Source organism: Drosophila takahashii, chromosome 2R (assembly GCF_030179915.1).
Source record: "Drosophila takahashii strain IR98-3 E-12201 chromosome 2R, DtakHiC1v2, whole genome shotgun sequence".
NCBI classification, from domain to species: Eukaryota; Metazoa; Arthropoda; class Insecta; order Diptera; family Drosophilidae; genus Drosophila; species Drosophila takahashii.
In genome coordinates, this window is record NC_091679.1 from 38027057 (window position 1) to 38044096 (window position 17040).

At 41.5% G+C, this 17040-nt stretch overlaps 7 protein-coding genes across 7 annotated transcripts; 6 read left to right on the plus strand and 1 right to left on the minus strand.

Moving 5' to 3' along the window:
• Positions 1-1891: 1891 nt before the first annotated feature.
• LOC108066204 (uncharacterized) lies at positions 1892-3416 on the plus strand. Its single transcript, XM_017154604.3, has 2 exons — positions 1892-2300; positions 2702-3416. The coding sequence occupies exons 1-2, from the start codon at positions 1917-1919 to the stop codon at positions 3383-3385; spliced, it is 1068 nt and encodes a 355-aa protein (XP_017010093.2). The 5' UTR covers positions 1892-1916; the 3' UTR covers positions 3386-3416.
• Positions 3417-4033: 617 nt separating this feature from the next.
• Positions 4034-5931, plus strand: Muc55B (Mucin 55B). The gene is made up of 2 exons (XM_044393083.2): positions 4034-4426; positions 4788-5931. The coding sequence occupies exons 1-2, from the start codon at positions 4037-4039 to the stop codon at positions 5718-5720; spliced, it is 1323 nt and encodes a 440-aa protein (XP_044249018.1). The 5' UTR covers positions 4034-4036; the 3' UTR covers positions 5721-5931.
• Positions 5932-6243: 312 nt separating this feature from the next.
• Positions 6244-7341, plus strand: LOC108066339 (uncharacterized). Its single transcript, XM_017154827.3, has 2 exons — positions 6244-6738; positions 7066-7341. Exons 1-2 carry the CDS (start codon positions 6358-6360, stop codon positions 7267-7269), a joined length of 585 nt encoding a protein of 194 aa, XP_017010316.2. The 5' UTR covers positions 6244-6357; the 3' UTR covers positions 7270-7341.
• Positions 7342-7738: 397 nt separating this feature from the next.
• Positions 7739-8404, minus strand: LOC108066340 (uncharacterized). Its single transcript, XM_017154828.2, has 3 exons — positions 8366-8404; positions 7995-8312; positions 7739-7933 (listed from the first exon to the last, which is right to left on the minus strand). The coding sequence occupies exons 1-3, from the start codon at positions 8402-8404 to the stop codon at positions 7739-7741; spliced, it is 552 nt and encodes a 183-aa protein (XP_017010317.2).
• A 646-nt stretch (positions 8405-9050) lies between these two features.
• Positions 9051-10408, plus strand: LOC108066201 (protein TsetseEP). The gene is made up of 3 exons (XM_044393084.2): positions 9051-9137; positions 9208-9534; positions 9955-10408. Exons 1-3 carry the CDS (start codon positions 9087-9089, stop codon positions 10354-10356), a joined length of 780 nt encoding a protein of 259 aa, XP_044249019.1. The 5' UTR covers positions 9051-9086; the 3' UTR covers positions 10357-10408.
• An 839-nt stretch (positions 10409-11247) lies between these two features.
• Positions 11248-12107, plus strand: LOC108066221 (uncharacterized). Its single transcript, XM_017154639.3, has 3 exons — positions 11248-11355; positions 11424-11744; positions 11806-12107. Exons 1-3 carry the CDS (start codon positions 11305-11307, stop codon positions 12070-12072), a joined length of 639 nt encoding a protein of 212 aa, XP_017010128.2. The 5' UTR covers positions 11248-11304; the 3' UTR covers positions 12073-12107.
• A 518-nt stretch (positions 12108-12625) lies between these two features.
• LOC108066223 (uncharacterized) lies at positions 12626-13224 on the plus strand. Its single transcript, XM_017154641.3, has 2 exons — positions 12626-12776; positions 12857-13224. The coding sequence occupies exons 1-2, from the start codon at positions 12702-12704 to the stop codon at positions 13172-13174; spliced, it is 393 nt and encodes a 130-aa protein (XP_017010130.2). The 5' UTR covers positions 12626-12701; the 3' UTR covers positions 13175-13224.
• Positions 13225-17040: the final 3816 nt, after the last annotated feature.

The window sequence follows — 17040 nt, forward strand, 5'->3', positions numbered from 1 at the left end:
ATTTAAATCATTAAAAAGTTAAAAGCAAATAATGAAAATGAATCTAAATGGCGCTGCCGCTTTCCTGCTTGCATATCTCCATCTCTCTCGCACTGCCTTTAACTGAGTAATGGGTATCTGATAGTAGTTCATTCTTGCCACTCTTTAACTGTTAGGCTGAACACTTCAGGTAATTGAAGGACACGCTGCAGGCGATTGAGAGTTGCTAATGAAAAATGGACTGGGCTCATCTTAAAAGCAAACAGATGGCATCAAGTGATGAAGTCAATCTGGAAACTCAAACGAGAAACTAAAACCCATTGCAACTTACTTAATTAACGGTCCGATCTAGGTGGAAAACCGAGCAGGAAACCAACCTGATGCGATGCAAATAAAACTTTTTGCATTTGCCATCAGTCCAAGTTTATCAAAGATCCGCAGGACAGGAGAGGTGAGGAATGGGCAAGGGAAAAGGTGGGCAAACATGTAAATCAGCCTGGGAAAACTTTACCTTGGGCAGGGCAAACAAAGGGGGTGGTGGCGTTGCACTTTAAGGTAGCGGTAACAGTTAAATAAACAGTAGAGCCATTTTCCTAGCGGTGCTTTTTATTCAAATTTAATTGCATGTGTTGTTATTGTTTGTGCAGCTGCCGGCGGCCTTGTTGTCACTGCAATTAAAACAAATTAGAAGCGCTGTGCAAAGGGGAGATTTCACTTTGCCAAAATAAAGCCAATAACTTGGCAAGTTGCAAGAGTATTTTGTATCCTGCATCCCAGCATTTTGCCTATTGGCGGGGGGAAGGGGGAGGAATCTTGCACACACTCAAAGAACACGCAATTAAGATATGCAAATTAGAAGTTGTCCTTGCCTCGGCAGCTCCCGTATTCCTGATGAAATCTCCACTCCACTGAGCTCTGATAATTATGCAGGGGCATGCGATGAGGATAGCTTTAAGCATGCCCAACTATCTGAACGATTGCTTTTTTTTCGAGGCCATAATAATATCTGAAGTGAGTCATTAAATTTTTACATGTAGGTAATAATTACAATCGAATCTGATAAGGTTGAAGTGCATATTGTTCGGTCATTAGTCATAAAAATTATACAAAAATCAGTAATCAATCTGTGCCCAAATATTGACTGGTATTAATTGATAAGCCTTGGGAAATCCTAAGGCCCATGGCCTACAGTTATTTGTACCCTTTACGAGACACTCAACCTTAGCATGCCTACTTGTCTTTTTTTTTTGCCAAGTCGAAGGTCTTATCGAAATCCATTTCTCACCAATAACAAGCGACAATGACGATAGAATCGAAGTACTCATACGCAGATATTTTATTTTTTAATAGGCTTTGTGATTTTTCTAGGAATCGAGCTTCAATACAGACATACAGACAGCACGTGTGTCTTCTAGAAGAAAAGCACTCCAACTATATTAGATTAGATAATTTCCGAACCACACTAGTTAAAGTCCTAGCCATTTGCGTTCTTTTACTTTCAACTCTTCTCAAAAGAACGTTTTTTTTCAAATTCGGGGAATCCGTATAATTCCGGGAAGTGTTGACTTCGATCGGGTGCTGATCTAACTGAATAAAAATTTTGGGATCGGGGTGGAGGACACCCTTGGGCTGGATTTAACGGGTGGGTCCCGTTGAGTGGCGGTTATAAAACCGATAAGACTGATAACTACGCCCCGGTTTTCGAGATAGCTCGAGTGATTGGCTAAAACCGAGGCAATAACACGGCAATAACATGGTATTTTTTAATGGAAACTATAGTAAGGCAGGAATATTTTTTTATGGACCACTCAACCGCACCGCCTATAAATACTGCAGCTGCCAGGTGCCAATCAATAAGTGTTAATCGATCGCTGAATCAGTGAGGACGTGAAAGTCTAGAAAAATTAATAAAAAAAGTGTTTAGCCGTATACTCAAAATGATAGCCAAGTTGTGCATTGTCCTTTTGGCCGCCGGTCTTAGCCAGATTTTGGCATTGCCATCGCCTGCTCAGCAATTTGACAGGCCGAACACCGACTTGATGCAGTTCCTCCTGCAATCCCGGGACTTTAGTGCCGATGGCGACCACTCCATCAAGTGCATGAACTACTATCTCCCCCTGCTAAACGAAGCCTCGGAGAAATACCAAGCCGAAACAGAGGTGTGCATTGAGGAGTCTGCTCTGAAGATCTCACAGATTAACGACACCACCAAGGCCAATCGAGAAGCTATCGACGCCTCCGCCACGAGCTCCTGCGCAGCCCTCACGCAATGCAGTAAATTGGAAAAGGCCGAGAAGTACTTCGAATGCTACAGTGAAGCCGTAAGTTAGACCCTAAAAAATTCACAATAACTATGCGATTTCCATTCCTATTGCCAACGTAAAATACTCAACTTATTTCACCATTGCAAAAACAGGCAAAATAAGTACTTGCGTTTTTAAAATTTATAATCGCTTTGATTTTCTACACTATCATGATGATTTCTCTTAGATAAACTACGTTTAATGATAATCATGCTGATATCTCATATAAAAACAACCTTTAATCATAACTTTGTACTGATTCTCTTGAAAAAAAGTTGTACTATAGAACTATTATGTTTATCTGTTACTAATTACAAGAGTTATTTTTCCTAGAAATCAGTAAAATTTTATTTTAAAATTTTTAGTTAGTTCTCTATCTATTATGTAGTTTACTAATTCATTTTGTTCTTTTTTCAAAGGGTTCCAACAACACCAAGTCCATGTTTACCATCTCCGCTAATGCCTCCGAACTGCTGGCTTTTGTAAGAGAAGAAATACGTCTCATCGAGGTTGATCAATACGTATGCAGCAACAAGACCTATAGGGCCTATGCAGAGGTTTCTGGTAAGCACTACGAAGATCTGAAACTCTGCATGAGTGGCGCTGAAATTCCATCGTCAACCACGAGCACTCAAGCCCCTTCCACCCAATCCTCAACTGACTCATCGACTGATTCCTCTACTGATTCCTCGACTGCTGCATCCTCAACTGATTCGTCCACGGAATCCTCAACTGAATCGTCAACGGAATCCTCCACTGAATCCTCGACTGATTCGTCAACGGAATCCTCCACTGAATCCTCGACTGAGTCGTCCACGGAATCTTCCACTGAATCCTCAACTGAGTCCTCCACGGAATCCTCAACTGAATCATCGACTGAGTCGTCCACGGAATCCTCAACTGAATCCTCCACGGAATCCTCAACTGAATCATCGACTGAATCGTCGACTGAATCCTCCACTGATTCGTCCTCGACCACGGAAAATTCTGGAGACAACAAGGAATCAGCTCCCGAGGAGGACTTGAAATCGGTGTCCAGTCAGAACAACAGCGACATGCAGCGGATTCTGAAGAGCCTGCAACAATGGCTGAAAACTCAGTAAGCCCTCGCGCCAATTTTTTCTAAATATACATATAAACAAAGCAAACAAAATAAATATAAATTTATAATTTATTTAATCGAAAACTAGAAAATTTCAATGTTTTTTAATTGGGTAATACCCAAAATCTTTGGATGACTCGATAATCGAAATGGGGCTTTGCTAAATTTTTTATAGCTTTAGTTTGAGGGGGAACAACAAATAATAAACTTGAAGCAAAGGGTCGTGTGATTCATTGTATAACCCACTAAAGATACCCCCTGTTATCAATCACTAGTCCTCATTGAAACGGCTAAGTACAGTGTTAACCAGTGCTTGACTGACCGCACACCAGCAAATCAATCTAACCGTTTGGTTGATAAGGAGCCAACTATATTAGCCATTACCAATGCCAGATAAGTGGGCTATTTATGGAGGGTTGGGTCAGAGAAAAACTTATTAAAACTCAAATCGGAAGGAATCTCGACGCCGATTTCGAGAAGACGATAACAACTTAATTAGCTTTTAATCAACGTGAATTAATGATTCCTCAATGACAATTTCAATTGCCGAAATTTTCAATGGATCGGGGCTATAAAAATATGAGCCAAAGACAGTAGCTTTCAGTACGAATTCGAGATCCGTTAAGTCGGTTAGTCAAGTAATATATATAAAATGAAGTGCGCTATTGCAGTGTGCCTGCTTTTGGCCACCAGTGGCTTTGCCCTGGTTCCCCATCATCCCGTCGACGTGGCCTCCATGTTGCTCCGCCAACAGTTCGCCGTCCGCTCGATGATGGCCATTCCCGAGGCCCGGGATGAGTCGACGCTGATCAACGACTGTTTCAACCACTACATGGAGGACCAGACCAACGTGATCATGGGCTACAACCAGCAGTACATGGGTTGCCAGAGGACCGCCCAAACCGATCGGGAGGAGCTCACCAATGAAAGTGCCTCGGAGCGATCGTCTCTTTTGGATCGCACCAGCAATATGTGCAGCAACCTGGCCAGTTGCGATGAAATCGTTGATGGACTGGAGTTCTTCGACTGCTACCGCAGTGCCGTAAGTATTATAATAACTAATTAATTAATTAATTAATTATATATAATAATATTAGTCAGTAGCAAAACTTTTAAATACTACTAATGGCTTGTGAACGGGAAAACACAATGAACTATCTTTATTCCTTTTGGTTTCGGCTGACTCAGAATGTTCCCATTCTTAACTTTTATAAAAACTCAACATTTATAGCTTGATTAGGTTGCAATCAGTAAGCGTGCCATTAATGTCTTAGCTCCGATCCCTTAGTCTATGTAGAGCAATACTAAACCAGTAAAAAAATGAAGTGGCTATTAATAAGAGTCTTTCGAAAATAGAAATGTAATTATTTTGAACTACTTAGTAACAACCTTATCTCCTTTAGTCCTCCGACAGCTACAAGGTGATGTTTACACTGAACAGTGACTCCAGCCTGGACTTCAACCGCATCAGTGCCAAGTATGCAGTGATCGATAGCGATCTTACTGACTGTATGGATACGGCTCGCGCGACTTACGCTCACGACATGGACACCTGTGACTCAGATTTGACCATCTGCCTAAATGGAGGTGTCCCTCCCACCGAACCTTCTCTTCCCACTGAACCCGCCACAACTCCTGCTGCTCCCTCGACACCAACTGAGCCCACCACAACTCCTACTGTTCCCACCACTACTCCTGCTGCTCCCACTGAGCCCACCACAACGCCTGCTGCTCCCAGTACACCAACTGAGCCCACCACAACTCCTACTGTTCCCACTGAGCCCACCACAACTACTGCTGCTCCCTCGACGCCAACTGAGCCCACCACAACTCCTACTGTTCCCACCACTACTCCTGCTGCTCCCACTGAGCCCACTACAACGCCTGCGGCTCCCAGTACACCAACTGAGCCCACCACAACTCCTACTGTTCCCACCACCACTCCTGTTGTTCCCACTGAGCCCACCACAACTCCTGCTGCTCCCTCGACACCAACTGAGCCCACCACAACTCCTACTGTTCCCACCACCACTCCTGCTGTTCCTACTGAGCCCACCACAACTCCTGCTGCTCCCAGTACACCAACTGAGCCTACCACTACTCCTACTGTTTCACCCACTGAGGCCACCACCACTTCAGCTACTCCCACCACTACTCCCGCTGTTCCCACCACTACTCCCGTTGAGGCCACCACCACTACGGCTGTTCCCTCCACTCTTGCTGCCGAAACCACTCCTGCTGCCGTCACCACTGAGCGTCCACCTGAGGAGGACCTTTTCAGATCCGCTCCCTTGTCTCAGAAGAGAGCTTGGAACCTGATCAAGCGTTTCTTTTAAGAGTATAAAATTATAAAGTATTTATTGCATTCATTGGAAAATTTTAGTTACCGTAAAAGCCCCAATAAAAGCGGTTGCTTATAAAGCGTAGAATACTTTCGGGTTCGATTGCAAATTGATTGCTTAGAAAGGTGAAAGCAGTGACACACAAATGATTTGTACGAAGGGGGTCAATATTTAAAGTTTTGTGCAAAGTGGTTATTAAACTTATAGAAACTCCACCAAAATATTTCGTTTTTGGGATTCGTAGGCATACAAATAGTGGGTTAACCCTCCTAAAAGGCTTCCCAATACGTCACTGGGATTACTTATCGCTGATAACTGTACAGACTAATGAATATTATCTGCCTTGTTCTAGCGAGACAAGCGCCACACCATGGGCTACTGGTATTCTTTCGGACTGTTCGATTGGCAGATCGAATCAGAGGGCTTCGAACTAGCGGACGACAGTTGCAATCATTGTACGCGACGGTAGATAAGTAGAGCACCTGAACTTGTCGTAAATAGCTGGCCTTCGGGTTGGTCAATAAAAACCGAATGGGTTTAGAATCGAGTTATTAGGAAATGATCAATTAGCACGGCTCGGCACTCGAACGGCGACGCTGGTTCTTCGACGGCATTCGAGATCGGCGGCCAAATGGAAGCGCTACAGAAATTCGCGAGAACGGAGACCAGCTGTCGCCTCTGCTGGGTACTAACCATACTTTTGTTGTCTCTTTATTTGGGTTCTTCGGAGGGCGAAGAGGGCCTCGTCGATTTGCCCACCCCCGAACCAGATCTTACCATCGACGAGTGCCACGACGAGTTCACCATTGCCTGTGCCAACGCCTCACAGATATTCTCCGATTCCTACGATCTGTGCGAACTGAACGCCAATGAGACCATCGTAAACCTGGATGTCGATGTGGAACTGGAGCGACTGCAAATCGAATTGGGTTCCAGTGCAGTGTGCGGTAATATGCAAATCTGTGACACCTTGGATGACGATCTGGAGTACTTCAAGTGCATCAATGAGAACGTGAGTTGTCTATAACATATCTTTCGAGATTATCACTAGTTTTATCTGGCTCAAAGTCTATAAGAAGTCTATAAAACTAAACGAAACCTGTGCCAGTGGTAAATCAATAAATGTAGTACTTATGGCCAATTTAAGCGAAGCTATCTTCTAAGTGGACTATCATTTATGTTGCACGTTGATAAGGAAGAATAAGTTTATTAAACCTTATTTACGATATATCAAAATGAAAATATTAATATTAATTATTTTGATGTATCAAGAACGTAGGTGCTCTAGCACTCTGAGGGTATTACGTAATTTATTTAATTTACTATACTTTACCTTAAGGGAACTCGAAACCTGGATATCCTGACCGAGATAAATTACAATGCAACGCATGCTCATACACGTCTGCGTGAGGATTATGATGCAGTGCACCGGACTTTCTTGCTTTGCAGCCTGGATGCCCAGAAAAACTACATGGACAATTTGAGGAAGGCCCACAAGGAACTTACAAAATGTCGATCGGAAATCGATGAGCTTAGCGAGTAATTATCGCTTATCTGTTACTATATAAACCAATTGATTAAGGGTGAATAAACACCACTACATAAAGGCAAATTACTCACTGTAATTTACTATGAATTGATATTACCTTTTTATAAGTTTACTATTTTAAGTTTAAACATGAAACAATTAACTTTCATTTTCCTAAAAGGAAATGTGTTTTATAATTTCGTTTTCGAAATTTAAATTTTCAAAAAGTTGGCTATCCTATTACATACATAAATAAAAATAAAATTAAATATAAATATGGTCAAATATTATTTTATACGTATGAACCATATCAATAAAATATATAAAGTTAAAAATTTTGGTGCAAACTAATTTGTATGGTTAGTGCTAACAAATTGTATAAGCATCATCTTTTGATTTATTACAGTAACTATCAAAATGTTTTATTGCAGTTATAAAGAATTTCAAATCGAATGTCACCTTCTACATTCTTGCTCTGTCGCAATTATGTCTCATTCTGCTGTAGACACTTATCCAACGATCGAAAGATGTTATCGGTTCCTTTGACATAATTATGTTCGGTTTGATTTGTGCATCGGTAGTGCTCCATTTCGATGCTACCCAATTTCTTATTTAGGATCAACGCTTGCTCGGCGGCATTAAATGATATATTATAGACATTGGCTAACTGGAGCTTGGTCTGTAGGGAAAATTCGGTTATAAAGAGTTGTAATGGGGGTTGTAAGGAGGCACCCACTTACCATTTTGGCAAAGCAGTTAAAAAAGTCCAGAGACTCCGTCAGTGCCAAACACTGGTCAATAAAGGAACTCATTCTTAAGGCAGCTTCTCTAATATTTTCCTGAGCCTCAGAGGCATCTGTTAGCAGGGACTGTCGCTCATTGGTAGCACTCTTTTGACAGACACTGTATCCCTGTGACCAGGTTGCTCCTTGACTTTCTAGTTCCGGTAAATAGCGAGCAAAACATGTCTTGGTGTTGCCGAGATTGGAAGCCATGTCCTTTCCTTCATCCAAATAAGAGCACAAACTGCTCATGGTTCGCGGGGGCTCAGCTGAGACCTAGAAAAGTCTCTCAAGAATTAATACGAATTTTTAAATATTCTATATTTTACCCCTAGGGCGAAAAGTAGCGTGAGAATAACAGTTTTCATGACACTTGTGGTCACAAACGACTGACCAAAATCGAAGCAAAATTTCCGCCTAAAGTAACCAAAAGTTGGTAATGTAATCTGACAGTGATATATGGTTTGTTTATAGGTTTGCTTATCTGGCGGTACGTCTGCAAATAACGATCCAGTGCCTTCCAAACTTTGATTATAATCGAAAAGTGTTGCATACTTTTGGCTAAGAGAAAAACCTTTCTTATGAAAGTTTGCAGCAGCAATTAATTACGTCAGACTATAAGAAGTTATGGGGAATTTTCCCATAGATATAGGGTTTCATTAACCAATCGTTACAGCAATCGATTCCAGGCAGATCGTAAGCCCTTAAGCTGCTGAACTCGATTCACCAAGTTCAAAGAACCGCGAACAAGGCCTTCCGGTGGTTCCTTCCCTGCCATCTTATCTTGCTATCAGCTTTTGACCCTGAATACACGTGTTTGGCATCAAATGGGAATGCACATGCAAAGCAATTTGTGGGTCTGGGCATTACGCATACGCATTAATACCCACCTAATTGATCGACGCTCGGTAGCAGGAAAATATTCACAAAAAAATATCATTCCGCCCGAACGGATCAATCATTCGCCCCGTCGCCCCGTATATAAAGCATTTGTGCCTGTTCCTTGGCAGCGACAGTCAAGATCGAACCGCCAACGAAACGACCGCAATTATGAAGCTTCTGTGCAGTGTGCTAATCCTCGCCAGCGTTCTGGCCGCCAACGTAAATTTATAAATTGATATCCGTTCCGTTTCCGGTGGTAACCAGTTCGGCTTTCCCATTCGCTTTCCAGGCCAAGCCCAATGTCCAGACGCAGCTGCAGAGTGCCTTGAGCCAGTACTTGGTGCATGCCCGCGACCTGGATGTCTCTGTTTCCGCGGATGTGACCACCCAGTGCTTCAACCTCTACCTGCCCATGCTAAACGAGGTGGCTGCCACCTTCTCCACCTCCTACCAGGCCTGCATCAACACCGCCAACGCCGAGACCGCCAATCTGACCGCCGAGGCCGATAAGCAGCAGACCATCTACAAGGCGGAGGTCACCAGCCTCTGCAGCGCCTTCACCGCCTGCAACAGCGACAACGACACCACCACCTTCTTCAACTGCTACGCCAGTGCGGTGAGTTAGGATTCTTCACTAGGAATATTACATAATCAGTACATTGGATTACCTTATGCATGACCTGTATGGTCAAAAAATACTTTTAACAATGAAGCAATATTCGATGTAGGAATTTTTAAGAAAATCTCTTTTCTATATTACATCTATCGTTTAGTTAGGAACATATTTAAAGTATAGATGGTTGTAATAGTTAATCTCAAACAATTTTCTCACATTTAAAAAAACATAATAAACCTCTAAAACTATTAGAAAAGTAGGTACTCATAAAAGATTAGAGGAAATTCATACAAAATTTCCAAAAGTATATCACAAAACTTTTAGAGGACTACTAATAATGAGTCTATGTAAACTTAAACTTTTTTTTTTTAAGATAGTATTTGTTTCCTAATATAAATTATACTCTTTTCTTTACCCCAGGCCGAAAGTGATGTGTCGGTGATCTACGACATTGCCACCAATGCCGCCAGCTCGGCCAGTACCTTGAGCATGGGCATCAAGGCCATCCAGGACACAGAGTACCAGTGCACCAACACCACGGAGAGCAACTACGTCCGGGATACCGCTGCCACATACGATCTGCTCGACAGCTGTCTGAAGTACGGAGTGCCCACCACATCCACCACCTCCACCGCTGCCCCCTCCTCCTCTAGCCCCGTTGCTAGCTCGAGCGGGGCTCCTGTCACTGATGGCACAACTGTTGTTGCATCCTCCGCTGTGACCACCGCTGCCCCCGGATCCACTGCTCCGGTGACCACCGCTGCTCCTGGAACCGCTGCTCCGGTGACCACAGCCGCTCCTGGCACTCCGGCTTCCTCTTAAGCCACTAATTAGAGTAATTGCAAGCAATAAATGAGCATTTGAAAAACATTAATTGGGTGTTCTTTAAACATTACTCAGAAATTGGGGAAGTTAACTTTTGTGATGAGATGAGATTTAGCAGATAGTTAGAATGGAAATATGTTATAATATCTACAATCACAAAAAAAAAGACAAAACAAACGGACATATGTTAGTTTAAATACGAATAGGGATTTTTTATTTTAAATTTTTGTAAATTTATAAATATTTTAGGGGCTTAGCATTCAGTCCTAACATAATTTGGCTTCATATATAGTCCAGCTATGCAATGCAAATATGGGTTGACATGTGTTTCTTTATAAGCTTATGATACAAAAATAAATTAAATTAAATTTTAAATAATACAAATATTTAATGATTGAATAAAATAATCCAACCAAGGCGAATTGGAAGAGTTGTCAGTGACGCCCTCGTACATGAGTGTTAAAAAATTTACGCATAAACGCAATAACATGTACTTTCCTTGTAGATTCAAAGTATTGCATACTTTTAGCCAAAGAGAAAAATTCCAAGCGAAAGATTACCTGTGCAAATAATATTTCAATGTGATACTATGATAACTAGGATTTTTCAAAGATATTGGGCCATGTTACCCAATGCTTACAACAATCGATTTAATGGATCGTAAACTTTTAGGCCATTGAAATACCTTTGATAACTTTAAAGAACCGCTTACTTGGCCCACCGTAGGTTGTTGGCTATCTTGTATTGTTATCCGCATTGACTCACCGAATTGGAATTGTCTGGACATACGCCTTAATTCTACCTAATTGATCGCCATTCAACAGCAGGAAAAAATCACACAAATTTCAAGTTGGCCAAACGGATCAATCATTTGCCCTGCCAGCGACGTATATAAAACATTTAGACCTGTTCTTTGGTAGCGACAGTAAAGATCCAACCGCCGACATGAAGCTTCTGTGCAGTGTACTAATCCTGGCCAGCGTTTTGGCAGTTCAAGTAACCCTACCGCGATATCCGCCTAAATTTTTGGAGTTAATCATTAATATTCGGCATTTACTCTTCAGGCCGCACCCAATACGCAGATCCAGAACGCCTTGAATCAGTATCTGGTGCATGCCCGCAATCTGGATACCATCGTTTCTGAGGATGTAACCACCCAGTGCTTCAACCTCTACATGCCCATGCTAAACGAGGTGGCTGCCACCTTCTCCAGTTCTTACCAAGGTTGCATCAGCACCGCCAATGCCCAGACTGCCAACTTGACTGGCCAGGCAGATCAGCAGCAGAAGACCTACCAATCGGAGGTCTCCAGCCTTTGCAGCGCCTTCACCTCCTGCGATAGCAACAATGATACCACAAACTTCTTCAACTGCTATGCCAACACGGTGAGCTAAATAGGAAAAAATATTTATATTGAAGAAAATTAAATAATTTAATTTACCACAGGCTCAGAATGATATCACCGTAATCTACGACCTCGCCAGCCAAGCTGCCAGTTCGGCAAACTCCTTGACATCGGGCATCCAGGCCATCCAAAACACAGAGTACCTGTGCACCAATGCAACGCAGAACGCCTATGTCCGGGATACGGCTGCCACCTACGATCTGCTGGACAGCTGCCTAAAGTACGGAGTACCGGCTAGTACTGCCACATCCACCACGCCAGCCCCCACCACTTCCACCACGGACGGTTCCTTCTTCTTCGATCTTTGATTGTTCCAATGAAATAAATCGAAAAACACACACGTTATTCCATTTGTAAAGAACGTGGGTACTTAGGAATTAAATATAATAACAATGTGCACTTAAGAAAAATATACTAAATATTACAAATTCCGGTTTTATTCTTGTTGTTCATAAATCAATAATAAATTTATTAAATTAAAATGGCTAGTATGTTTATATTTGACATGATCATCAAAAAAATATATTTTTTTGCATTACAATTGTTAAAGAAAGTTTGGTGCCCTTTTTACAGTGTACAAATGTTCTCACAGATTTAATCTCGAATTGCCTAATTCTGTGTAATATTCGGTTATTTCTAGCGCCATCAGGTCGTTTGGCTAGACACTTGGAGGCGTGGCAGACAGATGGGCGTGTGGGCACCCATAAGCTTCGGCGGAAAGTTTCCAACCTCTCTCAGAGAAGAAAGACAATCGGCCGAACTTACACCTTTCGAGCGAGCAGCGAGCTGGCACATATAAATATTCAATCGGAGGTGGCCTTATCGGCGATACATTCAATTATCTCTCCGGTTTGCGGCTGCTGACGCTTTAAAGGTTGCCACCACACACTGGGTTGTGCTCAGTCGAATTTTGTTCTCGGACCATTAAACATTCAACATGGCAGGCCAGCGCATTGTAGTCGTCGCATTTGCTGTTTTTCTCGCCGGATTGTGCGTGCTGTCCGGTCTGAATGTAATGAAAATGAAAATGAGACGTGGGTGGTGACAACCGAGTAACCGTAACCCCATCCCCTCTTCGTTTTCCCCCTTTAGGCGGCGCCCGTGGAATGCAATAACGGCGATGGAACCCAGATCTCCGAAAATGGCTATCAGAGTCAGACGCAAACCGGTCCCGGCTGCCAGTCGCAGACCTCCGAGGACGGATCCCAATCCCAGAGCCAGAGTCAATCTGGCGGTGGCTACCAGTCGCAGACGCAGTGCAGCGGATCCTCCTGCGGTCAGTTCAGCCCCTTGCCGCCCCTGTTCACCCTGAAGCCATTCGAGCCATTCGAGCCCATGCAACCCCTTACTTTTCAGCCTTTTGGCCCCGTGAGGAGCAGCCAGGTGCAGCAGCGGACAAACTACGATTAAGGTTCTTAAAGGGCTAAACTCAATAAAGATTGCTTTTATTTAATATAACACTTAAATGAGGTTTATTTATTTCACAAGTTTATTATAAATTGTTTCAGATTGTAGAGAGTTTTTATTAACTTATTAAAGTTATTTAAGAAGCATTGAATAAAAAATAGTATAAACATTATTGTTTAAGTAATATTGAATAATAAAAACATTCATTTGAAATTTAAGACTTGATTTAAGCTGTTAAATTTAAAAGTAGCCAAGTATTGTTAAAAAATATCCATGACACACTTTCTAAATTTAAATGTTCATAATTAGAAGAACAGTGTTAATTCGTAATTTTTAAATATTTTGGGAATCTATTTTTGTGGCTTAGCTTAATTGTTGAACGAAAAACCTATTGAAACCGCAACCTTAACGCAAAGTTAAAAATAACAAAACTAATAAAAACAAAATTTCTCTTTTCACGTGTCTTAAAAATTTATATTTTATGCAAAGCTTGACTTCTCTAAGCCTACAAATTCGCATTTTAAGAATGCTTAGCATTCATATATGTATTGATAACAATAGAAAAAATTCCAAATTTGTTTGGTGTAAACAAAAAAGCAAAACGATCTTGAATCAAGATGCTTAGTCTGGCGGTTGTCTAGCTTGACTTGATCTCGCAATTCCATATGACTCATTCATCTTGTTTTGGCACAGTCAGATTTATTTACATTTTTAGTCATTTGGGGTAGATTAGCAGCGTTTCGCTTAACTATTGTGTGTGATTAGTACACTGATCGGGCATAAATAATCTAGCAATGAGCTTTTGTGATCCGAGCAGTCCAAAGATAATCGCTTTGATTTGTGAAAATAATTTATTTTACACTTCAGAACAATAAATTGTTTTGCAAAATTTAACAAAGTATTAAAGAAAATTATTTTTAATACATATTGATTTATACATTTTTTTAGTTACCGATACGGTTATTTATTTTATAAATTCTTTTATTACTGATATTTCTGATTTCTATTTGAGAAAAGTTGTTTAAGTTTTTAAAGCTCCCAAGTTTATTTATCCAAAAATGTTAACCATGATTTTTGACAGCCCCCCACGCCAACTTTTGCTTATCACTTAAATCCCTTGGATTGCAACGCCAGAAAAGCAAAAATAATGATGAATGTTCGCCAAAGTCTCGTCTGTGGTTAATGCAATTTTTTGTTTTCCTGTCACTTTTGCCGCTGTCGCTGCTGCAGATAAAACTTTTATAATGCGCCCCGAACTTTCGCGCGATGTGCGTCGCACGATGCGCGGTGTGCCATCAGTTTTGGCAGGCACTGTGGCACCTTCTTCGGCCTTCGGCGACGTGTGTAAGTAATTGTGGCTAAAAGCAAAAAGCACCACAATAATCAGCGGCAGGAGGATATCGTCAAGCGCTGACGTTGCCGCCAGCTGGCTTTTAACTCATTTTCTGATTAAAATCTGGGCCATTAAGCGTGCCAGCTCGAATCGGACTAAACTTTTTTAATGGCCCTGACAATAGTTGCCTTTCCGTTCCCGTTCTCGTTCTGATCCTGATCCTGCAGTGCGGCCGCAAAAGGACGCGCGAAAATTGGCGCCTGCAACGAACGATGTTGGTCACGACAGGGTGCAGAATTCGGTGTAAAATTAAATTAAAACTGCCAAGGGAGAACGAGTTGTGGAAATCGTTGTGCAGGCAGAGAAATTACGACCCCTTTTTTATTTATTTTTTTAGTTACCATATCAGTGGCATTTTAAAGCATCAGATTACGATTTTAACATATCTACCATTATGACTGGGGGGTAGTAACATACCTCGATAAGGCTATAAATATAAATAAGCTGTCTGCTATCAGTGGCATGTCATTTTTGGCTTAAATATATTAAAATTTAAAGCATAGAAATGATATTTAATTTACTATCTACTATAAGGTGACTGTAAGCTTGACCTGGGTTAAGTTAAAATATTTACCTTTAAAATTCTCCTCTTATGTGTTACTTATAATGATAATTCTTATCATTAACTTAATTTATTCCTTAATACCCAGTAACAAGACCGAAAACTTCGAGATATGCTAATTGATTTCTGTTTTTTTCTCTGTGTGGCTAAAAAGCGAGTCGAAAGCTGTGAAAATATTTGCGAGCCCTCAAGGAGAAGCTTGGCCAGATGGGCGATAGTGGTGAAAGCCAGCAGGATGAGGAGCAGAATCCGAAGGAGAACTCTCAGCGCCAGCTGTCAGCGGCTGCCAGAGCAACGATGTCAATTAGTTTTTGAAGCGATGCTGACCTCCTTGGACCTGGACCTCCTTCCCCATCTCCATCTCCTTTTCAGCCTCCTCCGCCTCCAAGTTGGCCGTCCTTGCCCTTTGGCCAAGTCAAGTTGGCTTTAAGTTAATTGCACAAGATTTCACTTTGCACTCGCAACACTGCTGCCTGGTGCTACTTCCGTTTCCTTCCGCTTCTCGCCATTTTTTAATCAAGTTAAAAGTTATTTTTAAATGGAGTGCGAGCGAGAAATATGCAAGCGCAATGCAAATATCAGCAAGAGCCTCGAACTGTGGTCGCATCAATGGCAAGGCTGCAGAAAGAAATATTTATCTACTGATTATTTCATGTGGCATCCGAGGCCAAATTGGTTTTGCCACTCGAATACCCCCCACCTCGTTAATAAATGCATGTTTTTAACTGTTTTCGTCACATTTAATTTGTGAGAAATTCATATGCCAAGCTGCGCATTTTTTGCAATCAAGTAAATTAAATACCCACGAAATTTTGTGGACAGACGAATTTATCAATCAATTGTATTTACGATATGCAAAATGTGATAGTGCAGTGATGTCCATTTATTGGAAATTGATATTTACATTTTTAAATATCGAAATAATTGAGCTAGTAATTTAATTCCTAATTTATTTTACTTTTTGGTAATTTTTGGCAAAACATTTTATTTTCTAACCTTTTTATAAAAATGCTAGAATTCAATTTTCCAAAAAGTGAGTGTAAGTTAGCTGTCGACTTTGTTACTTGTTTTCAGTATTTATTGTCTTCTTGTTTTCGGTTAAATAATATTTATGTGCGGCCTATCTTTTTCACCTGCCTACTGTTTTTCATTTGTCATTCGGTTTGCCTCTTTTTTATTTTTTATAAATTATCTTTGGCAGCCACACAAAGACACACATACCATTCCCCTCGAAAGCCTCGCAAAGCTGTAGCTATTTTCGGGTGCTTTACACCTGCAAAGAGCCTTTGATTGATGATACAGGTAATTGATAAGGCGCCTTTAAATACCTCAGCTCGCTTTTTCACCTACCCCCCGGCTAATTGGCTGCTAAGTAGGTGATGTTTAAAAATATTTTAGCGAAGCATTCTCGTACACCTTTCTCATTTCGGAGCGGGTCTTTGGCTAATTATGCACTCAAAGCTTAGTCAACGAGCTCGTTCCGGGATGGTTTGAGCTAATTAGAGCGTCCAACGTTAATTGCAATTTGCACTGGCTGGTGAGGAGGGTGGAGGCGGGGGAAGGGAAAAAGGGAATTTTCCAAAAGGGGAGGAAGGAGCGGGAAAACCCAGTTTGCCGGTTACGAGATGTCGCTCAAGTTCTTCAGCTGTTGCTGTCGTTTTGGCGGCGTTGTCACGTTTTCGGTGGCTGCGATTCTGGATGACTTCATTTCTGGATGCCACAGATGTTGCACTCGGCATGCGATTTGCACTTACGTGTGAATGAGAGGGAAAGAGCGGACAGAAAGGGATTGAGGATGTACACTGAGATTAACAATTTGTGATTTAGTGATGATTAAACTGGCAAGGTAAGTCGTAGACAACTTCCTTTAAATTTTACTTTAATTTCAGGATAGTTTTTCTCTTAATAATATTT

What these genes read in the sequence shown, in the direction of transcription:
- LOC108066204 (XM_017154604.3), top strand. Translation starts at nt 1,917, where the DNA reads ATGATAGCCAAGTTGTGCATTGTCCTTTTGGCCGCCGGTCTTAGCCAG. An exon ending in TCGAATGCTACAGTGAAGCC is followed by an intron (nt 2,301 to 2,701) that starts GTAAGTTAGACC and finishes CTTTTTTCAAAG; the next exon opens with GGTTCCAACAACACCAAGTC.
- Muc55B (XM_044393083.2), top strand. Translation starts at nt 4,037, where the DNA reads ATGAAGTGCGCTATTGCAGTGTGCCTGCTTTTGGCCACCAGTGGCTTT. An exon ending in TCGACTGCTACCGCAGTGCC is followed by an intron (nt 4,427 to 4,787) that starts GTAAGTATTATA and finishes TATCTCCTTTAG; the next exon opens with TCCTCCGACAGCTACAAGGT.
- LOC108066339 (XM_017154827.3), top strand. Translation starts at nt 6,358, where the DNA reads ATGGAAGCGCTACAGAAATTCGCGAGAACGGAGACCAGCTGTCGCCTC. An exon ending in TCAAGTGCATCAATGAGAAC is followed by an intron (nt 6,739 to 7,065) that starts GTGAGTTGTCTA and finishes CTTTACCTTAAG; the next exon opens with GGAACTCGAAACCTGGATAT.
- LOC108066340 (XM_017154828.2), bottom strand. Translation starts at nt 8,404, where the DNA reads ATGAAAACTGTTATTCTCACGCTACTTTTCGCCCTAGGG. An exon ending in CGCTACTTTTCGCCCTAGGG is followed by an intron (nt 8,313 to 8,365) that starts GTAAAATATAGA and finishes AGACTTTTCTAG; the next exon opens with GTCTCAGCTGAGCCCCCGCG. An exon ending in TTAACTGCTTTGCCAAAATG is followed by an intron (nt 7,934 to 7,994) that starts GTAAGTGGGTGC and finishes TTTTCCCTACAG; the next exon opens with ACCAAGCTCCAGTTAGCCAA.
- LOC108066201 (XM_044393084.2), top strand. Translation starts at nt 9,087, where the DNA reads ATGAAGCTTCTGTGCAGTGTGCTAATCCTCGCCAGCGTTCTGGCCGCC. An exon ending in CCAGCGTTCTGGCCGCCAAC is followed by an intron (nt 9,138 to 9,207) that starts GTAAATTTATAA and finishes TTCGCTTTCCAG; the next exon opens with GCCAAGCCCAATGTCCAGAC. An exon ending in TCAACTGCTACGCCAGTGCG is followed by an intron (nt 9,535 to 9,954) that starts GTGAGTTAGGAT and finishes TCTTTACCCCAG; the next exon opens with GCCGAAAGTGATGTGTCGGT.
- LOC108066221 (XM_017154639.3), top strand. Translation starts at nt 11,305, where the DNA reads ATGAAGCTTCTGTGCAGTGTACTAATCCTGGCCAGCGTTTTGGCAGTT. An exon ending in CCAGCGTTTTGGCAGTTCAA is followed by an intron (nt 11,356 to 11,423) that starts GTAACCCTACCG and finishes TTTACTCTTCAG; the next exon opens with GCCGCACCCAATACGCAGAT. An exon ending in TCAACTGCTATGCCAACACG is followed by an intron (nt 11,745 to 11,805) that starts GTGAGCTAAATA and finishes AATTTACCACAG; the next exon opens with GCTCAGAATGATATCACCGT.
- LOC108066223 (XM_017154641.3), top strand. Translation starts at nt 12,702, where the DNA reads ATGGCAGGCCAGCGCATTGTAGTCGTCGCATTTGCTGTTTTTCTCGCC. An exon ending in GCGTGCTGTCCGGTCTGAAT is followed by an intron (nt 12,777 to 12,856) that starts GTAATGAAAATG and finishes TTCCCCCTTTAG; the next exon opens with GCGGCGCCCGTGGAATGCAA.